The 24,039-nt window shown below is 48.2% G+C and overlaps 2 protein-coding genes across 2 annotated transcripts; one reads left to right on the top strand and one right to left on the bottom strand.

The window, feature by feature from the left end:
- Positions 1 to 1,551: 1,551 nt before the first annotated feature.
- On the top strand, positions 1,552 to 8,254 carry LOC122393961 (sodium- and chloride-dependent glycine transporter 2-like). Its single transcript, XM_043390468.1, has 12 exons — positions 1,552 to 1,578; positions 3,309 to 3,420; positions 3,872 to 4,057; positions 4,440 to 4,583; positions 4,790 to 4,942; positions 5,128 to 5,279; positions 5,644 to 5,882; positions 6,029 to 6,159; positions 6,415 to 6,650; positions 6,787 to 6,999; positions 7,396 to 7,566; positions 8,064 to 8,254. Exons 1-12 carry the CDS (start codon positions 1,552 to 1,554, stop codon positions 8,193 to 8,195), a joined length of 1,896 nt encoding a protein of 631 aa, XP_043246403.1. The 3' UTR covers positions 8,196 to 8,254.
- A 5,621-nt stretch (positions 8,255 to 13,875) lies between these two features.
- On the bottom strand, positions 13,876 to 22,148 carry LOC122393977 (macrophage mannose receptor 1-like). The gene is made up of 8 exons (XM_043390502.1): positions 21,933 to 22,148; positions 17,333 to 17,606; positions 16,999 to 17,174; positions 16,739 to 16,851; positions 16,162 to 16,229; positions 15,497 to 15,634; positions 15,085 to 15,239; positions 13,876 to 14,722 (listed from the first exon to the last, which is right to left on the bottom strand). The coding sequence occupies exons 1-8, from the start codon at positions 22,035 to 22,037 to the stop codon at positions 14,600 to 14,602; spliced, it is 1,152 nt and encodes a 383-aa protein (XP_043246437.1). The 5' UTR covers positions 22,038 to 22,148; the 3' UTR covers positions 13,876 to 14,599.
- Positions 22,149 to 24,039: the final 1,891 nt, after the last annotated feature.

Genomic DNA, 24,039 nt, shown 5'->3' with positions numbered 1-24,039 from the left:
AGAAATGGACGTTTTAGTGACGTCATGTTCGCCATTTTCGCCTCAAAAACGGTAAAAGTTCAAACGCCGCTAACATCTTCATTTTTAAAGGAATCAAGACGTAACAAAAAAAGGTTATACGTAATTTTACTTTGTCTATCAAATGGCTATCTCGGTTTTTTGAAAATTTTGGATTTTGGCCTAAATTTTTTCAAAAAACTGACTTTTTTGGGAAAATCATTATAAAATCCAAAATTTTGAGTCTATCGAAAAAACCGGAATATATGTCAGAGAAGTGGTCTATGTGCACCTACATACCAAATTTTAGAAAAATCGGTTCAAAAATGTGGGAGTTATTCAAAATTTTATGACGTCACGACACACAAATTTTTTGAAAAATGACTTTTTTGGAAGTTCTAGACCTCGTACGGAAACAAAAATAGCACCATTCGATTCGCCGTGAAAAACTGCATCAGATAGACACCTTTTTAGGCCTTAACAACCAACTTCAAAATTTGACCTCACTTGACCTGACCTTGACCTGACCTCGACCTGAAATTCATCCAGAGGTGGTCCATATCACTTATTGAGTGTGCCTATTGAATTCTATGAGTAAAATGACCCATAAAACATGTGTCGCACATGCCCTTTTGTATATTTTGTTTTTTGGTGACCTGACCTGACCTGACCTGACCTTGACCTTGACCTCTGAATGATATTGTATGCAACGAATATTGTCTTGGTAGCCTAAAAACACGTTTTGGGCGATCAGTCTCAGTCCATGACTCCATTCTGACAACTACGGTGCAAGGCCGATACTGTAGAAACTTGCAATTTGTACCCTTGACCTGACCTTGACCTTGACCTCATACTTTAAATTAAGTACATGTTTTTAGTAGTTCGTGATGAGAGCTTTCGATTGGCGTTTGAATTTTCCAAATCGGACCATTAGTTCGGGAGATAACAGGGGGGTAAAATTTACCCCCCCAGCCCCGCGCGTTCGGCTGGAGACCCCAGCCCCGCGCGGGTTAAGCAATGCGCGCCACGTGCCAATGACCGTGACCGTAATCCGGCCAGGCCAAACACACCGTGTGATGATTTGAGCCAGAGCTTAACTCGGCCCGAGCTCGTGCACAGTGCTGGTGACGTCACTGAGTGGGGCCCGGCGCTGCGGCTGGTCCTTCCCGAAAGTCCAGCGGTGTCCTTGGCTCCGTTTGGAGTGCACATGCGGCACGGCCGGCCGGAGGGTGACACCCGCCGTGGCAGTCAGAGCAGCACACGGACCCGGGCGCGGAGGTACTGCTGGTAGAGCTGACGACAAATAGTGATAATCTCCCTCTCCTGATAGCCACTGTAGACGGGGACACAGTGCGGGCTCACCCAGGTCACTGCGCTGCGCCCTGACTGGGCGTCCTGCCGAGCACGCCAGTGCCGGTACACGTGGCGTGTGCGCACCTACGCTGAAGCGTGCAGGTGCCAGTTCTCTCACAGCTCACCAGGGCTGCTTGGAGAGAGAGTCGGTGCGACGGCGGCCTTCCCTTCCTGTTCGACACCGTTCCGTCCGCCGAGAAGATGACGGTGACCGAGAGTCCGCCGCAGGTGAGACTACGTGCCGTGCCGTGCCGTGCCGTGCCGTGCCGTGCCGTGCTCGGCCATGCCAATTGGCGGTAACTCTATGCACTGTATTAGTATACCGTTTTGTGTCTTTCTGTGCTGTTTTTGTAACCGTGCCGGACTGACCTGTCCCATCCCACCTTGCAAGGTGCTAAGTCTTTAATGTAACGTGTGTTACCTCTAATGTGCCTTACCGCACCGAATATGTATTCTTATTCCCTTTCTTGCTGTCCCATCTCGCCCTGAGTGCTCTAAGCGCCGCGCCGTGCCGTGGGAGTTGTGACCGTTTGCGCTCCGCTCGGGGACCAGCCGCAGCCGCAGTTCCGGGCGGTATTCACTCCTCTGACTCCACGATAGGCAGAACGTGACGTGAGAGTATGCGCGGTTGGATGTATAGGAAGCACCGGAGTGCAGAGTGGGACGTCATTTAAGTTCATCGTCGTCAGCTCAGCCTCGGCGAGTGCGACGCAGCGGTGGCTCTCAGGCGACCAAACTGTATGGCTTTATTTCTGCGCCGCGAGTTCAAGCATTAGGGTCAATTAGATATTTATAGAGGTTTGAAAATGCACTTAGAATTCTCTCTGCCTGACTAATGTTAGTTATTTAAATGAGTGCTAACATTCCCAGGAATAGGTAGGTAGGTATCAGATTCCAGTCTACAAAAAAAGGATCGAGGCAGGCGGATGACTTGCCATTTATAAATACGTGAAGAATCATTGACCTTTTTGTATCGTGTCATTTTGTTGGTTTGACGAAGGCTTGTAGCCGAAAGCTCACCGTATTAAATATAACTTTTGGCTTTGTTTTTACTTCTTCGAGGAAAAGATCAATGATTCTTCGCGTATTTATACTCGCTATGTTCCTCGCTAAAGCACTTCACACCATTAATTGACTTGCCATTTACCATGTAGGTATAGGATACAGGCAGGATACAGGTAGGATTCAAGATACAGGTATACCCTTTTAGGCGACAATGCGTGATATTTTGCTTAGATATAAAAATGTAGTGATGAATAGCCAACCTTTTATTCAAGGATATCTAATTTTTAAGTATACCATTGATACTCGAGGCACTCATTCATCTGTTTTTAGTAGACACAGCACAGGCGTGCCATGATATTTATATCAATCTCCGAAATGGTAACAGACACTGCGCTGGCCGCTGCTGTCTACCCATCTGCCACTCCCCTACTATCTCTCACCCAGCTCGTAGCGCGTTGTGCGCAGTGGTGGTCATTACCAAATCAATATTCCGTGCACGTAAGGAGTCACTGTAGTGTGCACGTGCACAACCCCAAGGCCGCCTGGTGCAGACCAGACTTGACCCACTAAATCTGTTGGCGGGCGTCCAGTCGTTAAGCGGGTTCCTGCCTTACCAGATAAGACGCCAAATTGGCAACATCATGGCTGCACGGTTCGGGGAATCGGTGTTACAATGCCGATAATGGTGTCCTCTGAATGTACCTATTTAGTGATTATTTTGTCATTTGAAATGCGACATATGTCATCGGATAATATAAGCGTAGTCATAAGCGAATCAGTGATGTTCAGAATGCATCACAAAACAACAGCGAGCTGCAAATTTCAACTGAGAATATCACTTGTATCGCGCATGTTCCGTCATCCAAAAGCTTTCAGCAATGCACCTTCATAGGTAGGTATAAGCAGGGTTCCGCGGCACTATTTATGTATGTCCTCTGCCTGTGTCTGCCCAGGCGGATGTCGAGGAGGGCGCTGCCGCGCTCTACGAGGGGGATGAGAACCCCGCTCGCGGAAACTGGTCCGGTCGGCTCGACTTCATGATGTCCACTCTCGGGTACGCCGTCGGTAAGTGATTGCATAGCAAGCCGCTAGGCCATCGGTAAGAAGATCAGGCTCGCCCAGCCATGGTATAAGAGGCTCAATAAGTCAAATGAGAAATAGAACGTTGTCGGTAAGAGGCCCCTCGGCTATCCGTCGTAGAAAAAGGGACTAGAGGAGGCCATTCACTCGATTGACTCTTGTGTGGAATCGGCTTTTATAAGCCGTTCTCAAGCGGCGGCAAATCATGTTGAATTATTTTAACCTTTCTTTTATATAACTCAACTATCATTATAACGTAGCTTTATCTCAATGTAGTGTATGTATTGAAAAGTATAGGTAGGCACGTGATTTAACAATAGCCTGTCAATAAACCGTTAAATCCGAAGACCGTCTATGTCGTCTCTAACGTTGTCTACCAAGCTGCTAAATTGGCGATCCTGATACAGTCGGACACTGCCGCGGCCCTGCGGCGCAGGTCTGGGAAACGTGTGGCGCTTTCCGTACCTGTGCTACCAGAACGGCGGCGGCGCCTTCCTGGTGCCCTACTTCATCATCCTGCTGCTGCTCGGCATGCCCTGCTTCCTGCTCGAGCTGGTGGTCGGCCAGTTCAGCGCCATGTCGCCCATCGTCGGCTACAGGAACTACGCGCCCGCACTCAAAGGTGAGCGCTGGTCTGCTGGCACTCGAGACCAGGTTACTGGGTAGGTGCTATAAACACTGTACGACAGTCTGTCGGATGGAAAGGTGTATAAATAAATCTAAAGACAAGGTGGTATGTTTAGCCCCGCTAGACATTGTCTTTATCAATGATGGCTCAAACTTTCGAATGCTGCGAAGCGAATGGGTGGTTTGACGGCACGAAAGACAACGTAAAGTAGGTATGCTTTGAAGGCCCCGAAAGCAGTCGTGACAACATTCGGTAAATGTCGGATACTTTGGTAGAAGTGAAAAGTCAATCACTTTTCTTCACAGTACAGCTGCCGTGACCGTTGACTTTGTAGAGATAAGCAATAAACATGTATCTATGCTTGTGTTTGTTGCAGGGATGGGCTTCGCCATGGTGGTTGCGAATGCCATCAGCACTTGCAACTTCACGATCGTGATCGCCTGGTGTTTGTACTACATGTACCTGAGCATGACGGCCGAGCTGCCCTGGCAACACTGCAACAACGACTTCAATACACCCGGTGGGTGCAGTTTAGCGATATAACACACCCGGTGGGTGCAGCTGAACGAAGCATGTGATTGAAACCACCAGTTGGATCACTGTTTTCTTTCTTTAAGTCCTAATTAAGCCCTGTACGTGCCAGTACTTAATAGCTATGCTGCCGCATTTCCGAGCTGTAAGCAAGAACATCTCGCCGTTGTCATGACCCCCTGTGTGTTCCGGCAGCGTGCTTCAACCGTGTGGAGTACGACCGGTGTCGTACTGAGAACGGCAACAGCAGCTGGTGGGTGTACGGCCACGGCCAGTGCATCACCAACCGCAGCCTGGCCGACCAGTTGCTGGTCAACGAGACCATCCGACCCGAGCAGCGCGTGTCAGGTCAGTACTTACGAGCAAGACGGTTTCGTAGCTACTAACTGATGTTCTGGAGAGCAGCGTATTTACTATTTACGTAGGTAGTCCCTTTAGTCGTAACTATGCTATCCGCTCAAGAGCCCCGAGCCCTGGCCTGTCATGGTCTACGCTGTGGTCTGTGTTTCCTTTGATGTGGTCTGTGCCTCTAGCTCCTGAGGAGTACCTGGAGCGGGAGGTGCTGAAGCTGAGCAGCGGTATCGGTCACTTGGGTGACATCCAGCTGGGCCCGGCAATAGCCGTCCTCTGCACGTGGCTGGTGGTCTGCGCCACCCTCAGCAAGGGCATCAAGTCCTCGGGCAAGGTAGGCTTGACGCTAGGCTAGTATCAGAGGTGCCCGAACTTTACTATTCCACGAAGCTTTGACGTTGCGCGTCACTGAGCCTAAGAGAGGTTAAAAAAAATGATTGAACACAGGATCGATTCGTCCAGTTGAGCTGAGCATCACAGAGCATCATTCCTTAGGGCTGGGCATGCTCATAACAGTGCATTGCTGTAATTTACCAAAGCATTGCAAATACCCAGCATCGCAAGTGTCCCTAAAACGTTCCTGCACCTTTACTCATGGAAACTCATCGTCCTTAGAGCGGTTTAGTTCATAGTGCCACCGTCTGCTGCGGAGTCCGTCAGGTCTGGTGACCGGCGCCGGCACTGTCTCTCGCCGGCAGGTGGTATACTTTACGGTGATCTTCCCGTACGTGGTGCTGGTGGTGCTGTTTGCGCGCGGCATCACCCTGCCGGGCGCCATGGACGGCGTGCGCTACTACATGTCACCCGACTTCAGCCGGCTGGGCGACGTGCGCACCTGGGAGCTGGCCGCCTCGCAGACGCTGTTCTCGCTGAGCGCCGGCAGCGGCGGCCTCATCACGCTGGCCAGCTACAACAGGTTCAACAACAACGTCTTCCGGTGCGTTCGCCAGCAGTGCTCGGACTGTTGAATGTTGAGCTGGTTATTGGCATTGGATGAGGTGGCTCCCGATACTGCATTATTTACCTGTGTGGACAGCGTTTGACATTGTATACGATGGTGACACGCGCTCCCGTGTGCCGCAGAGACACGCTGGTGGTCTGTATCGGCAACAGCATAACCTCCGTGTTCGCCGGCTTTGCCATCTTCTCGTCGCTGGGCTTCCTGGCACACGAGCTGGGGGTACCCGTCTCAGAGGTGGTCACCAGTGGATCAGGTGGGTCCAGACGCCTCACGGTAGAGCAATTTTGGTGGCATCACAGTTCACACCCCTTGGCCACCGGCTTACGAGTCACAGCTTTCCTTACAAACTGCATATAAAATGAATAAATTTGAGCTTGATTTACGAGTATTCCTCGGTTGTTTGGTGGTGTTATGATTTCAGTAGAGTGACAAAGACTGTAAATTGACTGTTTTGGCCGTCTTGCAGCTACTGCGCTGCATCGATGACGCTCCTCCTATGCCGCCGCAGGTCTGGCGTTCGTGGCCTACCCCGAGCTGGTGACCCACCTGCCCGTGTCGCCGCTCTGGGCCTGCCTCTTCTTCCTCATGTGCTTCACCCTCGGCATCGACTCGCACTTTGGCGGCGTGGAGAACGTCATCAGCAGCATCCTGGACGTGTTCCCTCGGCTGCGCGCCAGGAAAACCTGGGTGGTGGTGGCCGTCTGCGGAGTCCTCTTCTGCGGCTCGCTCGTCAACACCACACAAGTCAGCGGCTGCGGTGGGGCAGCTAATGTTTCCCCTCACTGAATCTCTTGCTGAGCTCTTATACTGCCAATAGCCGATGCTGCCCTTTATCGTGTTTTCTGGTGTCTCACCTCTCGCGATCGGCCGTCTCTCGCAGGGCGGCCGCCACGTGGTCGACCTGCTGGACTACTACATCGCCGGCCGGCCGGTGCTGCTGTTCTGCTTCCTGGAGCTGATCCTGCTCTACTACGTGTACGGCTTCGAGCGTCTGCTGGAGCACCTGGAGACGATGACGGGGTACCGGCCCGGGCCGCGGCTGGCCGCCCACATCTCCGTCCTGTACGGCACCGTGGCGCCGCTCCTGGTCGGGGTGAGTGCCCGCCGAGGTCGGCTGAGAGTTCCGAATGTGGTCGGGGAGAGTTTTGGCCGAGGTCGGTTGAGAGTTCACCGTGATCGGCGAACTGATTTCACCATGGCCCGATTGTGACTCCATGATGACACGAAATGAGCCCTTAGATGGGATAACCACCTCCGACACGATATGTAAGCCCGTCGTCAGTAGTTGATCAACTCATCCAATGTTGATGAGTTGCTAGTCTCAGGTTTGCTATCGACCTCTGCACAGAGGCATATATATCGCTGTCAGGTTATATGCTTTACCGGCAGTGCGTTCTGACTTTGCACCTGCCAGCAGCGCGGCGGCGCCTTATCCTCCCCGTTCGCTCACGGACCTCGACAGTGTTGTGAGCCTCTGTCCCTCCGGCAGGTCATCATGGTGACCAGCTGGACCAGCTTCCGTCCATACGAGTCGGGCGGCTACGTGTACCCCTTGTGGGCCAACGTGGTCGGCTGCTCGTTCCTGGCGCTCTGCATCCTCCCACTGCCCATCGGAGCCGTCTACAATGTGGCGGTCGAGCAGAAAGGCTCACTTCTGAACGTAAGAGAGTGCAGCCGTGATAAGAGGCGGGCAGTATGTGTGTTAATGTAGTAAAACTGGAGCTCTTTCGGGCTTATTTCAAAGATGGGATTCGTAAGAGATGTTTCCAGGCCGTTTGTGCAAATGGTTTGGAGATTGGAGGTGAGTTTAGCATGCTTTTGTAGCGAGAAAAGTGACATATTTTGGCCGAAGCTACAGAGATTAAGACTTTCCTTTTTGAATCAGTGGTGAGTTAAACTTTTTAACGGACCTACATTGACATAGATACGAAGCGGTGAATTCGCTGCCGACTTCGCTGCTAGCGCTTTTTTAAATACGGCTAAAGGCTTATCGTAACACCTCCGGATGAAAATTTATTTCACTCTAGTTTTTAGTTAATGAGTTCAATTCAGGTGCATGCTGCAACAGTGACGGGCTTTCATCTCGAGCAGGGGTGCCGTAGCTATGTGCCATTGACCCGTAATTGACGTATATGCCTATACTGTTGCTCGTTTCAGCGGATTCGCTCGTCGCTGACCCCGACTGAGGAGTGGTTCAGTCACTCCAAACGCATTATTAATCGGCAGCGGCAAGCTAATACCAATGGAAGGCGAGACGGCGATACTTCTACAGAGCACGAACACAAATGAACACTCGAATTCTTACATCCACGACAGTGCTACTTGTTTCACTTGTCTATTTTGCTACTTATTTAACCCTATTCCTGGCGGGCTCCGCCGGGACAAGAAACTGGCGGGGGGGGGCCGATTCGGCCCCCCCTGAGATCTCGAGAACGAAGCAAGATAGCGACAAGCGGTAAACGGCATCGGATACGCATGGACAAGGTCTACAATTTTTACTAAGGTCATTTTCAGGTCAGGTCAAAGATGACGTCACAGGGGTCGAAAAAGTCAAAATGGCGGCGCTAGATATGGAGAGAGTTTTTCTCGAATAACTTTCGAATTAGTCAAGATAGGAACAAACTAAGGGCATCATCGTGATCCTCTCGTCAATCCGCATCGAATGATATATATGTTGACCTCGAAAGGTCAAGGTCAAAGGTTGACCTCAGGTCACGTGACCTCGAGGTCATCATGTATATCATTCGATGCGTCTTGACGAGCTGAACCATAGACCCCTTTAAACATGGACTGTGCACTGGCTTGGCCTAATCGACATTTGAGGCAAAATTTTACAAGCTTCTTAAATCACTTTAAATTGGTAGAATGGCCGCGAAAAATTATCTACAGATTCGTCTGGCCTTCATCTTTTGAATGAAAGTTCTATAATCATAAACAATTAAATATTTTTGGATAAAATTGATCTTTTGTAGACTCTGTTCTCTATCGCAACTGCAGGATTAAAATATGCAACCGAACGGAAGTGTCCCTTAAGACGACAAACGTGACGCGATATGCAGCGAAATTTTGGAAAATAAAATCTTTCACATGGTTGTTATGCACATCGAAGGACATCTCTGTCCATCTTGCTGTCCATCTGTCAGTTTTTGAAGTGTATTGGTAAGTTTATTCATGTTTTAATTGTTAACACTTCGCTGATATGTAGATTTTAGTAGGCATACATTTTTAAAATGGCACGTAAATGTGCTGTTCTTAAATGTAGATCTGGTTATAAACAGAAAAAGTCTGTTTTCAAATTCCCTGTGGAGAAAACCCGTCGTCAGAAGTGGATAGAGGTACTAAAGCCCCTGAAGCCAATATCTCTGGACTACAGTGGAGTGTGTGAGCTGCATTTCTCGACGGAGAGTTTTTGCGAGGAAGCACTAACAGCCAGAAGAACTGACCGAAAAAATCTGCGTTTGAGACCAGATGCAATTCCAAGCATATATACGCTGCCCATCAAGTAAGTGCCTGACTATATATATATATATTTTTTTGTGAGAAACTACCATTTCGTCAAAATATGTAAAGTAATCGTAACGAACTTCTCCAAGTCTTCTGACAGAGTGTGTGTGGGTAAATATTTTGCGTGTGGATGGCAAAATCTTTTTCTCCTAATAAAAAGTTTGAGTGCTCATCATCGCTACACCGACTGAACGATTGCCTTGCCACTTTCAGCCATTGATACGATTAACAGTGTCTGTAAAATGTACCTTTCAAAATGTTGATATTGGTGACCTAAGGTCAGGCCAATTTTGTGACCTTTTCATTTTAACCGCGCTCTCTGGAGGCTAAACCGTTGATCTAAGGTCCAATCTAAGAACACATTAGCGAAAGAGCGTCAAAAGAGATATCTGAAATGCGGTTTTGCACGGCGCTGTAGTTCTGGTTTCCGATTTATGCGCCAGTTTGTCGAAAAATGTTGAAATAGGTCATGTTTGACCTTTGAAGACCTCTGGTGACCTGACCTTTGACCTGACCATAAAAATGACTGAAGTAGTTTCGTAATTAAGTTAAAGTAACAGGCGAACAATGAATTAAGTAAATACGCATTTCTTTTCTTTTCAGCGACGGCGGGGATGAGGCCGAGGTGTCTCAACGTCCCACGTCGCGCGCAACGCCTACAGCGAGGCGGGAACAGCAGAGGCAGATCTGGAAAAGTCAAGAAGACACCATGTTTCAGGAGGAAAGGGTGCTCTCTGCTGTTGAGATGGCCGAGAAACTGGCTTCTCACACTATGCCGTCGGGATTCATTCTCGTCAAGATGCCAGCGACTGAGCTGAAGGAGGACGTTTTGTCCATCCGAATGGAGACCCTGGACGTAGCGCGAGGCCCTCTAGTGGTGCGCAGTTTGACGATATATCAAGATCTGCGGTACCAAATGCATGTGTCTGGCCGAGAATTGTCTACCTCCGCCACTGCCCACTTGGTAAGGAACACAGAACGATTTCAAACCACGTCGGAAGTGCTGAACGTGCTGGCGTTTCTAAAGGCGCAGCCTCTAGAAGAGTGCACAATGACATCCTGCCTGGAACTGCTGCAGAAGCTGGCTGAGGACGACACAACCGACTGCAGAGTCTTCAGTGGGTTCGCTGTCGAGCAGCTCCGACTGAGGACCTGTCCCAGAACCGCCCGCAAGTACAGCCCATCACTCCTCGGAACAGCTGTCATCTGGAGCCGGACAAGTCCCCAGCTATATGAAGAACTCCGAAACTCTGGACTCTTCATCTTACCGCACCGGTCCACACTAAGGAGACTTACGTCTGCACTCAGTGTCCAGGAAGGCCTTGAAATCGGTACGATGAAGTACCTGCAGATGAGGAACGCGAAGCTGACGCCAAGAGAGAGGATAGTAAATCTCGCTATGGACGAAGTCTATTGCGCCCCAACGCTGGAGCTCGCCGGCGGAAGACTGCATGGGGAATCAAGTGATGGCTCTGGAAAAGCGACCACAACGCTTTTCTGTACCCACATTTCATCTGTCGCTGGCAGATACGAGGATCTGGTCACGATGTCACCAGTGGCGCACGTCACAACGCAGGAAATGGTGAAGATGTTCTTCAACGTAGTGAAAGGCCTCACGGAGCTCGGATTTCGTGTGGTCTCTGTCACCACCGACGGACATCGCACAAATCAAAGCTTCCACCGAGCGCTCGGAGATGGCACCCACCCCGAGTACATCGTGAACCCGTGGAGCAGTGATGGGCTGGGAAGAATCTACACGATGTTCGATACAGTCCATCTGTTCAAGAACATCTTCTTTAACTTGTTGAACAAGAAGACTCTTCTCTGCCCGCCGTTCGAAAAGACCGGAGCTGCCCTAACGGTGAAATCTTGTCACCTTGAGAAGCTTCACAGAATGGAGTTCGGCTCTCCAGTGAAGATGGCCTATCGTCTCTCCGATAAAGTCCTCAACCCGACGAGCATAGAGCGCGTGAACGTGAAGCTGGCAGACTCCGCGACCCACGAGACCACCATAGCAGGGCTCATGGTGTACAGTAAGGAGCCTGGGTGCGACGGATTCGCAGACACTGCCGAGTTCCTGAAGATAGTAAGGACTTGGTTCAACATTGTGAACGTGAAGTCGCCATACAAGCACGTGGCCAAAAGGGACGATTTACTCAAGCCCATCTGCCTGGAGAATGAAGACGGTCTGAAGTACCTGGAGAAGTTTGGCGCTCTGATGGAGGACTGGGATCGACAACCGGGAACAGCAAAAATCTCCTCTGACACTCTTCGGGGTCTCGTCCTGACATGCAGAGGCCTGGTGGGCCTGTCAAAGTACCTGCTGCAGGAGTGTGATTTAGAGTACGTCTTGCTAGGTAAGATACAGTCGGACCGCATAGAGGGTCACTTCGGCCACCTCAGAAAACTTGCCGGTGGCAACTTCTGGGCCAGCCCGCGCCAGTTTACAGAAGGCGAGGCTATCATCCGTGCCAAGAGCCTGCTGTGGCTGTCTGGGTACACTCCGGATGAAGTAGCGGTAGATATGCGGCTCGTTACTCAGCAGCGAGAGGAGAACGACCACCGTGTGGCAACAGAGCTAACACAGATCGCTGCGGAGTCTCTCCCCGCTGAGGAAGGACCAGAAGAAGGCAAGGACGCGGTGTTTCACATGGCCGGCTACTTGGCCCACGCTGTGCAGAAGAAGCACAAATGCAACCCTTGTCGTGACCTTCTCGCGGATGGCCATCGCAAAATTTCTGTGAAAATAGCAGTCAGCGGAGCTGAGGAGCAGGAGGCTGCCGCTACATTCACAGACCTGCTGAACCGGGGAAAGCTGCTCCAGCCATCTGCCACTTGTCTCAAAATCACTGAGGACATATGCTCCATCTTCAGGTCCCTGAGAGTTGAGGCTAAAACCCGCGCCATTTTGTTTGGGTGCACAAACCCCAGGAGAGTGTTTAAGGAGATCTCGCTGAACCTCTTGGAAGAAAAAGAAGGCTCCCAGCTGGAGTGCGCGGCTGGTCACAAACTCAGCAAACTCATCTTGCCCACCATGGCGGGGGCGCTGTTCAACGCTTGCGTCTCCAATCATGCCAAGGACCTGAACAGCCTAGCACACGCCGAAAAGAGGCCAAAGCAAGCACAGGGACGCGCTGGTCGAAGAAACTCGGATTCCGACAAGATCCGAAAGCTGACTGGATCGAAATGAGTGATCATTTGAACGCCTACGTTCTCCGGAACCTGATCTCAGGTTCTCAGGTGCATTCAGACTTCGGGTCAGAATTGGGTGGGAAACTACTGAGAGAAGTAAATAGGAAGGCATGCATGTGTATTTTTGCACAATACAAAATAAACTACTCGCAGCATTTTTTAATAGTTTTCGTTTGAAAGGTGGGGTGTTTAACTAAGCGTCAAGTTTCGAGGACAGCGCAACTTTATGCGGGAGTCGATCCCCGATCATTAAAGTGCAGGGGTCGCCCCCCTCGCCCTGACCTCTCCGTTGGCCATGTCCCTTAGAATAAGTTAGTTGCGTTTCTTTTAAAGCTATTGTGATTATGAATTATCTAAAGCGCAACAAAAAGCACCGAATCGAATGTAATGCTAGATTCATTGTTTACATAGGAGGCAAAATTTTGCCTCAAATGTCGATTAGGCCAAGCCAGTGCACAGTCCATGTTTAAAGGGGTCTATGGCTGAACACAATGAGACCATCCACGCGTCTGTATCTTGTTCCTGTACGGAGTTATTGGCCAAAAACCTTTGGTGACCTTTGATGACGTCACATGACCTCACAGCTGCTCAACAGCAAAACAGACCTCAAGGTAGTGAAGGTTGATCGTATATGAAGTCATGTATGGTATATGGGGCCATTCCGACCCGTTTTAGTGGTAAAAACGGAGTTGATTTTTTCCCCATTGACTTATAATGGGGAGGTCGCGAAACTGACCTGACCTTAGGTCACCGATATCAAAATTCCGAGATATACAAATTGCACATACTGGTACCCTAACTAAAGCCTGAAGAGAAGAAATTGATCGGTCAAAAACTCTAGCTCTGGCGTGATTGCAAACTTTTCTGAGGTAGGGTCACCAAACCGCCTCTGGTGACCTGACCTGAGGTCAGATCAACTCAAAATTTTCAGACATGTTGCGTAGAAGCCTTTTAGGAAAAGTCAGAAAATTTGAGCTTCCTAGCTCAACGCGTTTGGGAGAAATAACCAAAAAACCTCAGGGGGGGCTCCTGAGGCCCCCCCCCCGCCAAGAATAGGGTTAAGTGCGCTAGGATAGTTGATATTTTATTGATAACGTCCAGCAGGGATGGCAAAAGTGCTTGTTATTTTTATGTCACTCTTTCCGATGGTTATATAAGTGCGCTATGGAATGGTAGGTATAGGTTTATACCGGTGCAGTGTGCACAATGTTCACCGATGAGAGAGAACTAAGGATCATCGACAGCCACATACATATAGGTGAGATTATGTAACTGTGTATGTTTTACGAGTACAATATTTGTGGGTATTTGGTAATGGTTCGGTGCTTGTGTTATGGTGCAACGAGAACATGGGCGGGCTGTTGGTTATTGGAGACGCGGCGCAGTTCTGATACAGCCGACTCGACCGAGCACACAGCCTCCACTGGCACTGCACTTTTTAATGTAAGAGGTTTTTCCAATGTGCTTTATGTGAGTGGTGCAAGGCCGTGAGTGGTATCATAATTCATTTAGAAACAGGCTTGTAATGACTTCCAGTCGGCATAATTACACAAATATACCGAAGATAGTGTGATTGGCAAACTTAAACTATCTTCTGGCATGATATGATTTGAGAAGCAAGTGGACATATGCTCACTCTCATCTAAATATCGTAATCTGCATATAAAAATAAGCGTTTCACTTGTCATCGAGTGTTCTAACTCGGCACATCATATTGAACATCACATGAAGTTTCACACTCACCAGGCAGATGGCATCCCTTCGCATAATGCATGCCGCTGCAGTAGCCAGCCTTTGACGACACCTTGCCGCCTTCACAACGGGTCACCGCCTTAGTTAGGAGACAGCGATTCGTAGATCCATCAGTGACCACTGACCAATGAGTCAATTCTCGGCCACCACGCACAACGCACATATTGACATCACATCCCTAACCACATCCGAGCTGTCTCAGCTTCATCCGTGAGTCCGGTTCTTCGTGAATCGTCTCTGGTTTCTCACGCAGTGGCCGGGATCTCACAGACGGAGGGCCAGCGGACGGCGCACTCATTATCGGCCCAGTACCCGTCTCCGGCCAACTGTTTGTCGCCGACCCAGCCGCTTCGGACCGAGCTCAGCATCTGGGTGGGTGATAAGGGGCAGTCATCTCATGTGCCATCATTTTACTCACAATGACTGTCATCATGAACACCGTCATATATGTACGAGTAAGTATGTTGTACATACAGACAGAACGGTCGCCTTCATCAAACACAACAGCCGTCTTAGCAATATGTAGCTAAGACAGACCGTCACCACACCGCTATAACCGCAGGTTGCTTGAAATAGACAAACACTATTCGTTATATACAGCGGATGCCGAATGTTCACAAACAGGTCTCACAATCGCACACGATTGTGGCTAATTTATCTTCACAGGGCAGCGTTCACAGCACCCATCATCTCACCATGGGCACGACATCAACACTAGGCACCCACTCACGTTGAGGCAGCGCTCCCGGCTGCGGCCGTCGGGCTGCTGGTGAAAGAAGGCGCTGGCGGCCGCCCAGCGGGTGAACAGCAGCGGCCGGCCGTCCGACCAGCGCCAGCGCCGGCCGCGCAGCTGGCCGCCCAGCCAGGCCACGTCCAGAATCAGCTCTGACAGCGGATTGGTAGTCAGTAAGGATGTTAAACTATTTTCGATAGGTTTTTTATCATTTTAGACCATATGAATGCTCTGAGATTACCTACTTTCGTAGGTACCTAATATTTTACGTAAAACAAAGCAGCATTTGATCGGCAAATTGCTAACCCCGCACGGAAACTGATAAAGATTGTGTATCATATTTCTTCACGGATTACTAGTGAGCACCCACTACGGAACTGACTCGCCACTGCGGCCGTGCGGTACTCACTCCTGATGAAGTCGTTCTCGGTCTGTGACTCCACGCTGGCCAGTCTGAAGCCGCGGCGTCGACAGAGCCGCTCGGCCTCCGGCTGGGTCAAGTAGTCGTCCTGATACAGGTAACATGAGCCGCCGAACCGCACCGAGCCTGACGAGGAGAGTGGGAGGATCGGATACCGGCCACCGCGCCGGGGGCATGTGACTCGTGGGAGAACAGGCAGACAGACAGGCAGGCAGACAGGCAGACAGACAGATAGACAGACAGACACACAGACACACAGACACACAGCGGACGGACAGATAGACAGACAGACAGACAGACAGACAGACACACAGCGGACGGACAGATAGACAGACAGACAGACAGACGAGCAGACCGACAGACAGACAGACAGACAGACAGACAGACAGACACACAGACAGACACACAGACACACAGACACACAGACACACAGACACATAGACAGACAGCGGACGGACAGATAGACAATCTTATATGTAAGTACAATAACATCTGAAACTACCGAACGTAGGTAATTCCGCACCAATGGTATTAACCTGGCTATACACTTTATCACCTATCTGTTATATAAGTGAAATGGGTACAAAAATTATTGAAACTGTCGTAATTTAACTATGCATGCAGCCAAAATAAGGTGCCAATTATTCTCTTACCATAATGGTCACATCCTGTCCTGTTCTTCTTCAGTGACGCCATTTCATCTGTTTCATTTTCCGGCGTCCTGATAAACACAGGCAAGTGCAGACGTCCGCTTTGGTATAAAGGCAACGATCAAATTTCATTATAAATCACTCGTAATGTAGCAATCTAATATAATTTCATGTCTATTGGAATGCATTGGCGGCCTGGTTTACCAAATACCCGAAAAGGCAACCGTTTCCTTCAAAGCCGTTATCCCGAATGCGATCCTTGAAGTTCGATGATATGCTTGGCCTGACACACGTCACCAACGTATCCCGTGATCAGGATGAAATTCAACATACTAGTTCCGAAACAACATAATAGAAAAAATAGAAAAAAAAATAGAAAAAAACATACTCCTCATCTAATGTGAAACAAACATGTGTCATCTGGCAGAACGCTGTCACCGATCATACCTATTTTATGACATATTATATATCTGTCGCCAAACCTTGCTGACACATATATATATAGTTTGATCTGGCTGTCTGGTCACTGTCCTATGTCACCTCTCCCTGGAAAACACCTGTCAGTCCTGTCTCGACTGACCTGACGGGCAGCGCCAGCACGGAGAAGGGCATCTGGCAGACTACAGTGGAGGTGGCGGTGCTGCAGCTGGTGTCGCCAGCAGAGAACACGGCTCGTCCAGCAGCTCTGTCCAGCTGCACCGGCGGCCAAAGCGCGGGTCGGCCGACAGAATCACTGGTCACGGTCAGCCGAGACAGAAGCACTGCTTAGCCGATCAGCGTCTCTATCAGTCGGTATAGTCATCCTGGGCATTACGACTATTCTGTCGTGTTCCGACTCACCTGTGTCATGAGCAGCAGGCAGTTCTGGCGGCTGCTGTTGGTCGGCTCGTGGCTGGCCCAGACGCTGTTGTCCAGCGCCACGGGTGAGCCGTCGTGCCACAGAAGCTGACCCTCGGTCTGGCGGTCAGTGGCACCCAGAAACACAGCCGTGGGCCGCTCAGGCGGCGCCGCCAGGCCTGCCGAGGGGGAGGCGGTGTGGAGCTCAGGCGACCTGGGTGGCTCGCTGGGAAACCTGACATCAGTTCGAAGTTCATGTCTAATTTCGATAGTAAATCATCCCCTAGTGAATATGAGGTCTGTTCGCGCGTTACATATCTGTTCCGTACATACCTACCTTGCACGAATTCGACCTCCCCGAGGTCCCTGGTGATAGGCAGGTCTGCGGCCGGGTCGAGTTGGTGGCACCGCTCCCGCGCCTCGTCGTACCGAACAGGGGTGACCGTCAGAGCACGGTAGCAGCTGCGCCGGTGGCGCCGCCAGCCGGGCAGACAGCGAACTGGTGCTATGGCACTGACCGAGTGCACTGCCCAGAGGGCAGTGGAGTTGTGCAGGGGACCTGAGCCAGGGCCTGGGTGTGCAACTGCTGAACCGCTGGAAACATGGCCTACCTGAAAAGATCAAAGTTGAGTGATTTTGATCGGGTTCACCGTTCCTTCTTTTCCATCCTCCGGAAAGGCAAATCATTCTCCTCCACGTCTCAACCCCTTGCTCCGGGCTGGACGGGCCGCTTCATCCCAAGCGGGAAGCTCCCATGGAGCACGCCCGTAGCCAGGTGCAGTGAGTGTTAGCTGGGTGGCCTGTCCGATGTCCATTGGATGGGCTCAACCCGACGAATCACTAGGGTGCCCACCTAGGTCAATGTTTCTCCCAATTCCAATCATCCCTCCGGCTCTGGAATGGTCTCACTAAACTCAAAGGGGTTAAAGGAAATAGTTCACTTTTTAACATGGGTTTTGAACTGGAATAGCAGTTCCGTAGCTTGGGCTGAGACGAGCATAAATCAGGAGCTTTTACAGCCCAACGATCACCCTAGGCAAAGATATTCTATTTCTCGTCCCGAAAAAGGTGTCTTGCGTTGAGGATGTGTGCCTTGCATATATTTCCATCCAGTATGAAAAGAGCATGGGTCCCGAAAATTATTCAGAAACTAGAGAAATTATCTACGAGAAATCTAGAGAAATTCTCGTACTGATCAATTAGGACATTCAGGGGAACATTATCAGATCGAGCAGATCGCCCAAATGCCGGTGGCTGCGATAATTTCTAGTTTCTGAAGAATTTTCGGGACCCATGCTCTTTTCATACTGGATCGCGTGTGCCTTACAGAAACTGAAAAGTTCTTCCTATATCAAAATATAGAAAATAATCTTTTGTTATAAAAAGGTTTTATTTTCTTTGCTGATCATTTTGAACATAAAAAATCATAAATCCGTTGCAAAAAAAAAAATAATTTCGTGAAAGTGAACTATTTCCTTTAAAGGGAGATAATGAGCTTTCTTTTTTCTTAAATAAAATTACTCGACATCTATACTATTTCTACTGTAGTTTCTATAAAATATGAAAATTTCCTAGCACATTTTCGTATGTGAAAAAGGTTTTTATTTTTGCAAAAAAGAAGCAGTACTTGCAGTACTTGTAACACCCACCGAAATGCGTTGTCCTTCTCTATAAAAAAAAGTCGCAGTATATGGCGTTTTTGTTTCAAACAGCGACGCTTGGGTTTTTGTTTATGTTATCGCCTTGTCGTTGCTTGGTTGTAAGGATTCTAATTTGAATTAGAGTTAATTCGGTTTAGAATTAATTAGATTCTAATTCGGGGGTACATAGTGCCTACTCTTCTTTGTTTCCAACGCGTAATTTTTTTTTCCACCCAAAGGAAGGCGCTATACGGAGAATATCCCATTGCGTCATTCTAAAGTGACTTACACCTCTCACCGGCCAGCTGGCTGCGTGGTGTAGTGGTGAGCACACTCGCCTTGTGATCTATTAACTAGGGTTCGATCCCCGCCGCCGGCCGAACTTTTTGGCGCGTTGTAGGTTAGGTTGTAGGTTTGTAGGTTGTAGGTTTGTAGGTTGTAGGTCTGTAGGTTAGGTTGTAGGTTAGGTTGTAGGTTGTAGGTTTGTAGGTTGTAGGTTAGGTCAGGTGAGGTTAGGTATGTTTGTTTTTGTTTGGTTTGTTTACCAAGAAGCATCTTCGGGTATAGCGCCTTCCTTTGGTTGGAAAAAAGAAACACGCGTTTCCAACATTATTTTGCGCCACAAATGAACGGCATGCGCCAGAAACGCAGCCAAATCTTGCGATTGCGACTACGAAATTCATTATTTTGGCGTCAGAGCCTGAAGCGAAAAATACAAGCATATCTATTTCAAAAAGACTTCAGGTTTGTCGAACGGTGTTATGAGAATTTTGATAACAGTACTGCATAAGTTTTTCAGTGATGCCGCAAAAGTGTTGTATCTATCTTCTTTTATTGTGCAGTCGGCGGGACCGATTCAAAATTGAGTCGTTGCTACTAAAATAGCAGCATATGGCGTCAGATGATGAACGGGAAAAATAGTTGCGTAAATTTAGACATAAACCACCCCCAAACCATGAATATCTTTTGAAGGCACTATAGACGACCATTAACTAACTAGATGTGATGCAGATCAAATGTAAGGAATACGCTCATTTTACAAAATTACATGCAAGTACCAAAAAGTGATGTAAGTACTTATTCAACGGCCATTTTCAGCGCTCCCCGCTAACGTGACTTCAAGTTGAGATATTTGCGGCAAGGTACCGAATTGAGCAAAATGGTTTTAATTTACATTATAACTTGTTGTATTTTGTCAGAAAATGGTCCTAACTCAGATTTTGTGGGAAAAGGTCATTATCTCCCTTTAACCCATCAAAAATAAAAAATAAAGGCCCGGTATCTTCTCATATTGTCTTTCGCAGTCGCAGTCTTTCGCAGTCTATCATGATATATTACCAACCCTCGTCGGACCAATCGGTTTTCTAACATACCGTGAAGGGGAAAGTGACCGTTTCACCCCTTAAGGAGCTGGACATTCGGCTAAAAAACGAGGGTATACGCCGTTACGAAACGCAGCAGCTGCTTTCGAATTTTAAGGGCTCGACTCAGGGTCTCGGATGACGTCCAAGGTCATATTAAATGTCCCAGGGAAGAGGTAAAGTTTTTGGTGAATGACTTCACCAAAAATTGTTGCAGCGACGAGATTTTAGTACCACTCGAGTGATGCCTTTTGCTTGGTGACGGTCAGTTTGGGTTGTTGACCTTAGGTCAAGATCAGGTCAAAGCTGCCCAGGTCACGAGGGTGGTCGAAAGAGGTCATATTGCATTGTGCCCATCATTCAATTCGGCATTTTTCAGAAAGATGTTCTGAGCTACGTTTTTCCCAACACTAAGCTTAATTTCATCGTAATTATTGACGAAACACTCCGATAACCTCAAGCAGCCTTAGTGATGTCATATATCACGTCACACCGTATCCGAAATGCAAACATTTGGCTATGGGCCTTGTAAGAACTAAGAAGTGCATGAAAATTTATTTTACTTTTGAACAAATCTGGGCTACTTTTACACGTAACAGCCGATTTAACCCTCGCCCGCACATGCCATTTTCCCATCCTAGAACGCACATGGGGGGGGGGGGGTGGTTGCCACCCCCCCGCGCCATTTCGTTCCTGTTGGAGATAGAGCTTAGCAGTAAAGACCAAAAAGATTCCTTGGGAAGAGACGAATCCAATGATACCCAGTTTTACCTTCTCAGGTCAGTCATTGACCTTCCAGGTCAGGTCAAACTAAAAAATGTTGCTGTTTTGGGTCACCGTTGGATATCAAGTGCGCTGCTTATCAAATACCGATGACGATGCTGTTTTCTGGTGCCACGCCAGCTAGAACCTCTTTGTCACACTATCCGACCAGAATTTTGCTGCTGAGGTCATTTCAGGTCAAGTTAGGTCAAGGTCAATTATATGCGTTTGTATGTCTGTGTGTGTCTGTGTGTATACTGATGTGTGCACCGATTGTTTTTGGGTCCATATCACATGAAATCATGATCTGAGAAGCTTTTACCAAAAATGCAGTCAAAAAACTTCACAAAAAGTAAATTCAGCTTGCCTAAAACGCAATTATCTTAGATGACCTAGGTTGACCTTGACCCTGACCTTGACCCCTGTACATCGTCGAACAACATGTCTCATGATAGGTGGGAGGTAAGGCTGGCAAAAAAGGCCGAAATCAGGGTGTCAAAAGCTCACAAGGCCCATGGCAAACGCAAGATGTTGAGAATTGGCCATTTGGGTCATGATATGACCTAAAAAACAAGGTCATATCTCCGAAACCAAAAATCACAGAAACTTGAAATTTTCAGTGGACATCAAGAAAGGATAGACGAGCAGCTATACGAAAAATCAGCCTTCTAGCTCTAAAAATGTTGAGTGCAGAGCAGAAAGACTGCCTGGGGGGTGGCAACCACCCCCCCCCCCCCATGTGCGGGCGAGGGTTAAGTATTTTCAACTTTTTTAAACGTCATAGCATGACTGACTAGTTAATCATCCGTGGTCAATAAGAAGTGTTGATACATATTTCTAGTTTTACCACCTTTCCAAGAGAAAGAATAAAACATTTATAAAATAAAAGGATTATCTAAGACAAGATGGGCTTATGAACTACTAAACTACAATGCTTAGATATCTTTTTCGTTGTCATAAAAAATATTGGTGATCATATCTAGGTATATCTTAAGTTTGCTCATCAATATTGGTAGATAGGTACCTTTTCGCTGGTTTCGAGTTGTAAATCGATAAATATTTCAGATATTATCATTGATGTAATTTTTAATAAAACATTCGTCATTCACACTTAACATGCACGTGAAAATGATGCATAACTATGTGGCATTTGTGTAAAACACCGTTCACTTACTTGGTGTGCTGCTGATGTCAGTACCATAAACCACACTAAAACATTATAACCGGGTGATCTCTTGACGATTGCAGCCGTATCTTCATGTTTAATCATGTCCGACATTGTTGTTTTTCACAACCAAATATCTAGGTAATTTGCCTAAAGGTAATCAAAGCGCATAGGTGACGCATAGGACAGCAGCTATTCGTGGGCTTTGTGATGGTATATTGAAGAGGTTCTTACATCGTTGTTTTATGGCCTTGTCACACACCCTATAGACCCTATAGACTTGCCGCACTTGCCCTGGCACTTCCTTACAAATCCCAAGACAAATTCATTAAAATCGTGCCAAAGATCTTGAAATATCTCGTGATATTTGTGCATCAGTGTTTCATTTTCAGTATCTAATACCCATACATAATGCATTGTTTCCACTTTCAACTCCCTTCACTGAACCGTTCAGTGAACGTGCATATTAGCCCGCGCATGACTGGGGTATTTTCCATAACGCAAGTGACTGGGGGGGGGGGGGGCTCTCCAGAGCCCCCCTCCTATCTCCGAAACTACTGGGCTGATCGTGAAAATTCAAACGGCGTCTGATAGCCCTGGAAAAACTGTCGAACGAAACCTATTTTCATTGACCTCGAGGTCACCGATGACGTCGCAGGTCAGGTCAAAGTAAAATTATCGACATTTTTGCTAGTTCACAATTTAGGCTCTGACCGCTGGACCGCCGGTCCGATCAGGCTCATTTTTGGTTTACGCACTCCTTGATGGATGCCTTAGATACCCTGAGGGTACCGAACTTTTACTTCGAATTTTTAAGGTCAAGGCCAGGTCATCCTAGGTCACGAAAATTGTATATCATGTATCGGTCACGTGACGCATGTTTTATTATCCATTTTACTCGTAGATTTCGAAAATAGTGTCGTCTGTGTCATTTGAGGTCATTGTCAGCTGAATTTACCGGAGTTCAGGTCACTTTCAGGTCAGAAAAGGTCAAATTTTGAAAATGAAATTTTTTAACAAAAAAAGGTGCCTGTTAGATGCAGTTTGAGCTCAGGAACACGATGGTGCCATTTATATTGCTGTACGACGTCAAAAACGTACTGAAAAATGGATTTGAAAAAAAAAACATAAAATTGTAAAATTTTGACAATAATGCGAATAACTTGGCTATTTTTGAAGACATTAGGCTAAAACTTGCAAAGGCAGTTCATCAGTGTGTGTTCTATCACATATATTCCGGTTTTTGCGAAAAGTCAAAAGAATGTTGAAAAAATCAAAAAATATATATTTTGTACTTGTAAATACATATTTTTCAAAAATTTCAGAATTTCGAAAATTCGAGATGGCAGTTTGATAGCTACGTGTATTTGTAGTCCACTCATGCAAAGAAAATGGATCTAGCTTTAAAACTGAGCTCTTGAGAGCGTTTGCCGTAATTCAGTATTTTGCATGAAAATCGACCGACATGACGTCACTCTGACGTCATTTTCGGCCAAACTATGGTAGCTAGAAAGTTGAAATTTTGACAAAACGTGTCAAATTGATGCCTCTGAGAGTACCACAAGTTTCGTGTTGATCCGTCAAACGGTGTAGAAAATATTGCTGAAAAACGGGAGGGAGGCTCTGTAGAGCCCCCCCCCCCCCAGTCATGCGCGGGTTAGCATACGTGTTTCGGATCGATATACCTTCTGTTCGTCAAATCATAGCCCTATGACTTTTCCAATTGTAATGTAAGTGTGTCGCCGGCGGCATTTGATCCTCCTGGTTAGTCAGGCGGCGGCTGATCTGGTCTGAACTGACCGTGCCCACTGGCTGGTGGAGCGTCCCGTCCTCCCCGGGGAGCGCCGCCGGCAGTCTCCGAGCCCGGCTATCGTCGCCGCCGTGTCGCCAGTCGGAATCCCAACCGAATAGACGGCCGCCGCTCCATCTCCAACCCAAACAGTGTAACTGGCTTACGGGCCGGCGCCGCTCGGCCACACGCCGGCAGCCGCGAATGACAAACGCCCTAACCGACTTATGTGGCCGGCCGGCGGCAGGTGGCTACGGCCGGACGTAGGAGAGGGTACGCCGCTGGTCACCGTCGGACGTATTTCACAATACATACTAACATAGTGCC

Source organism: Amphibalanus amphitrite, unplaced genomic scaffold (assembly GCF_019059575.1).
Source record: "Amphibalanus amphitrite isolate SeventyFive unplaced genomic scaffold, NRLGWU_Aamphi_draft 000566F_arrow, whole genome shotgun sequence".
Taxonomy (NCBI): Eukaryota; Metazoa; Arthropoda; class Thecostraca; order Balanomorpha; family Balanidae; genus Amphibalanus; species Amphibalanus amphitrite.
Note: the sequence above shows the minus strand (reverse complement) of the source record. Positions and strands in the feature narration are given on the sequence as shown.

Bases quoted from the DNA above. Each gene is read 5' to 3' on its own strand.
- LOC122393961 (XM_043390468.1), top strand. From the start codon at position 1,552: ATGACGGTGACCGAGAGTCCGCCGCAG. The intron at 7,000-7,395 runs GTGAGTGCCCGC...TCCCTCCGGCAG, and splicing joins TGGCGCCGCTCCTGGTCGGG to GTCATCATGGTGACCAGCTG. The intron at 7,567-8,063 runs GTAAGAGAGTGC...TGCTCGTTTCAG, and splicing joins AGAAAGGCTCACTTCTGAAC to CGGATTCGCTCGTCGCTGAC.
- LOC122393977 (XM_043390502.1), bottom strand. From the start codon at position 22,037: ATGTCGGACATGATTAAACATGAAGATACGGCTGCAATCGTCAAGAGA. The intron at 16,230-16,738 runs GTCAGTCGAGAC...TGTGTTTATCAG, and splicing joins GTGCTGGCGCTGCCCGTCAG to GACGCCGGAAAATGAAACAG. The intron at 14,723-15,084 runs GTGAGTGGGTGC...TCACCCACCCAG, and splicing joins GCCGGGAGCGCTGCCTCAAC to ATGCTGAGCTCGGTCCGAAG.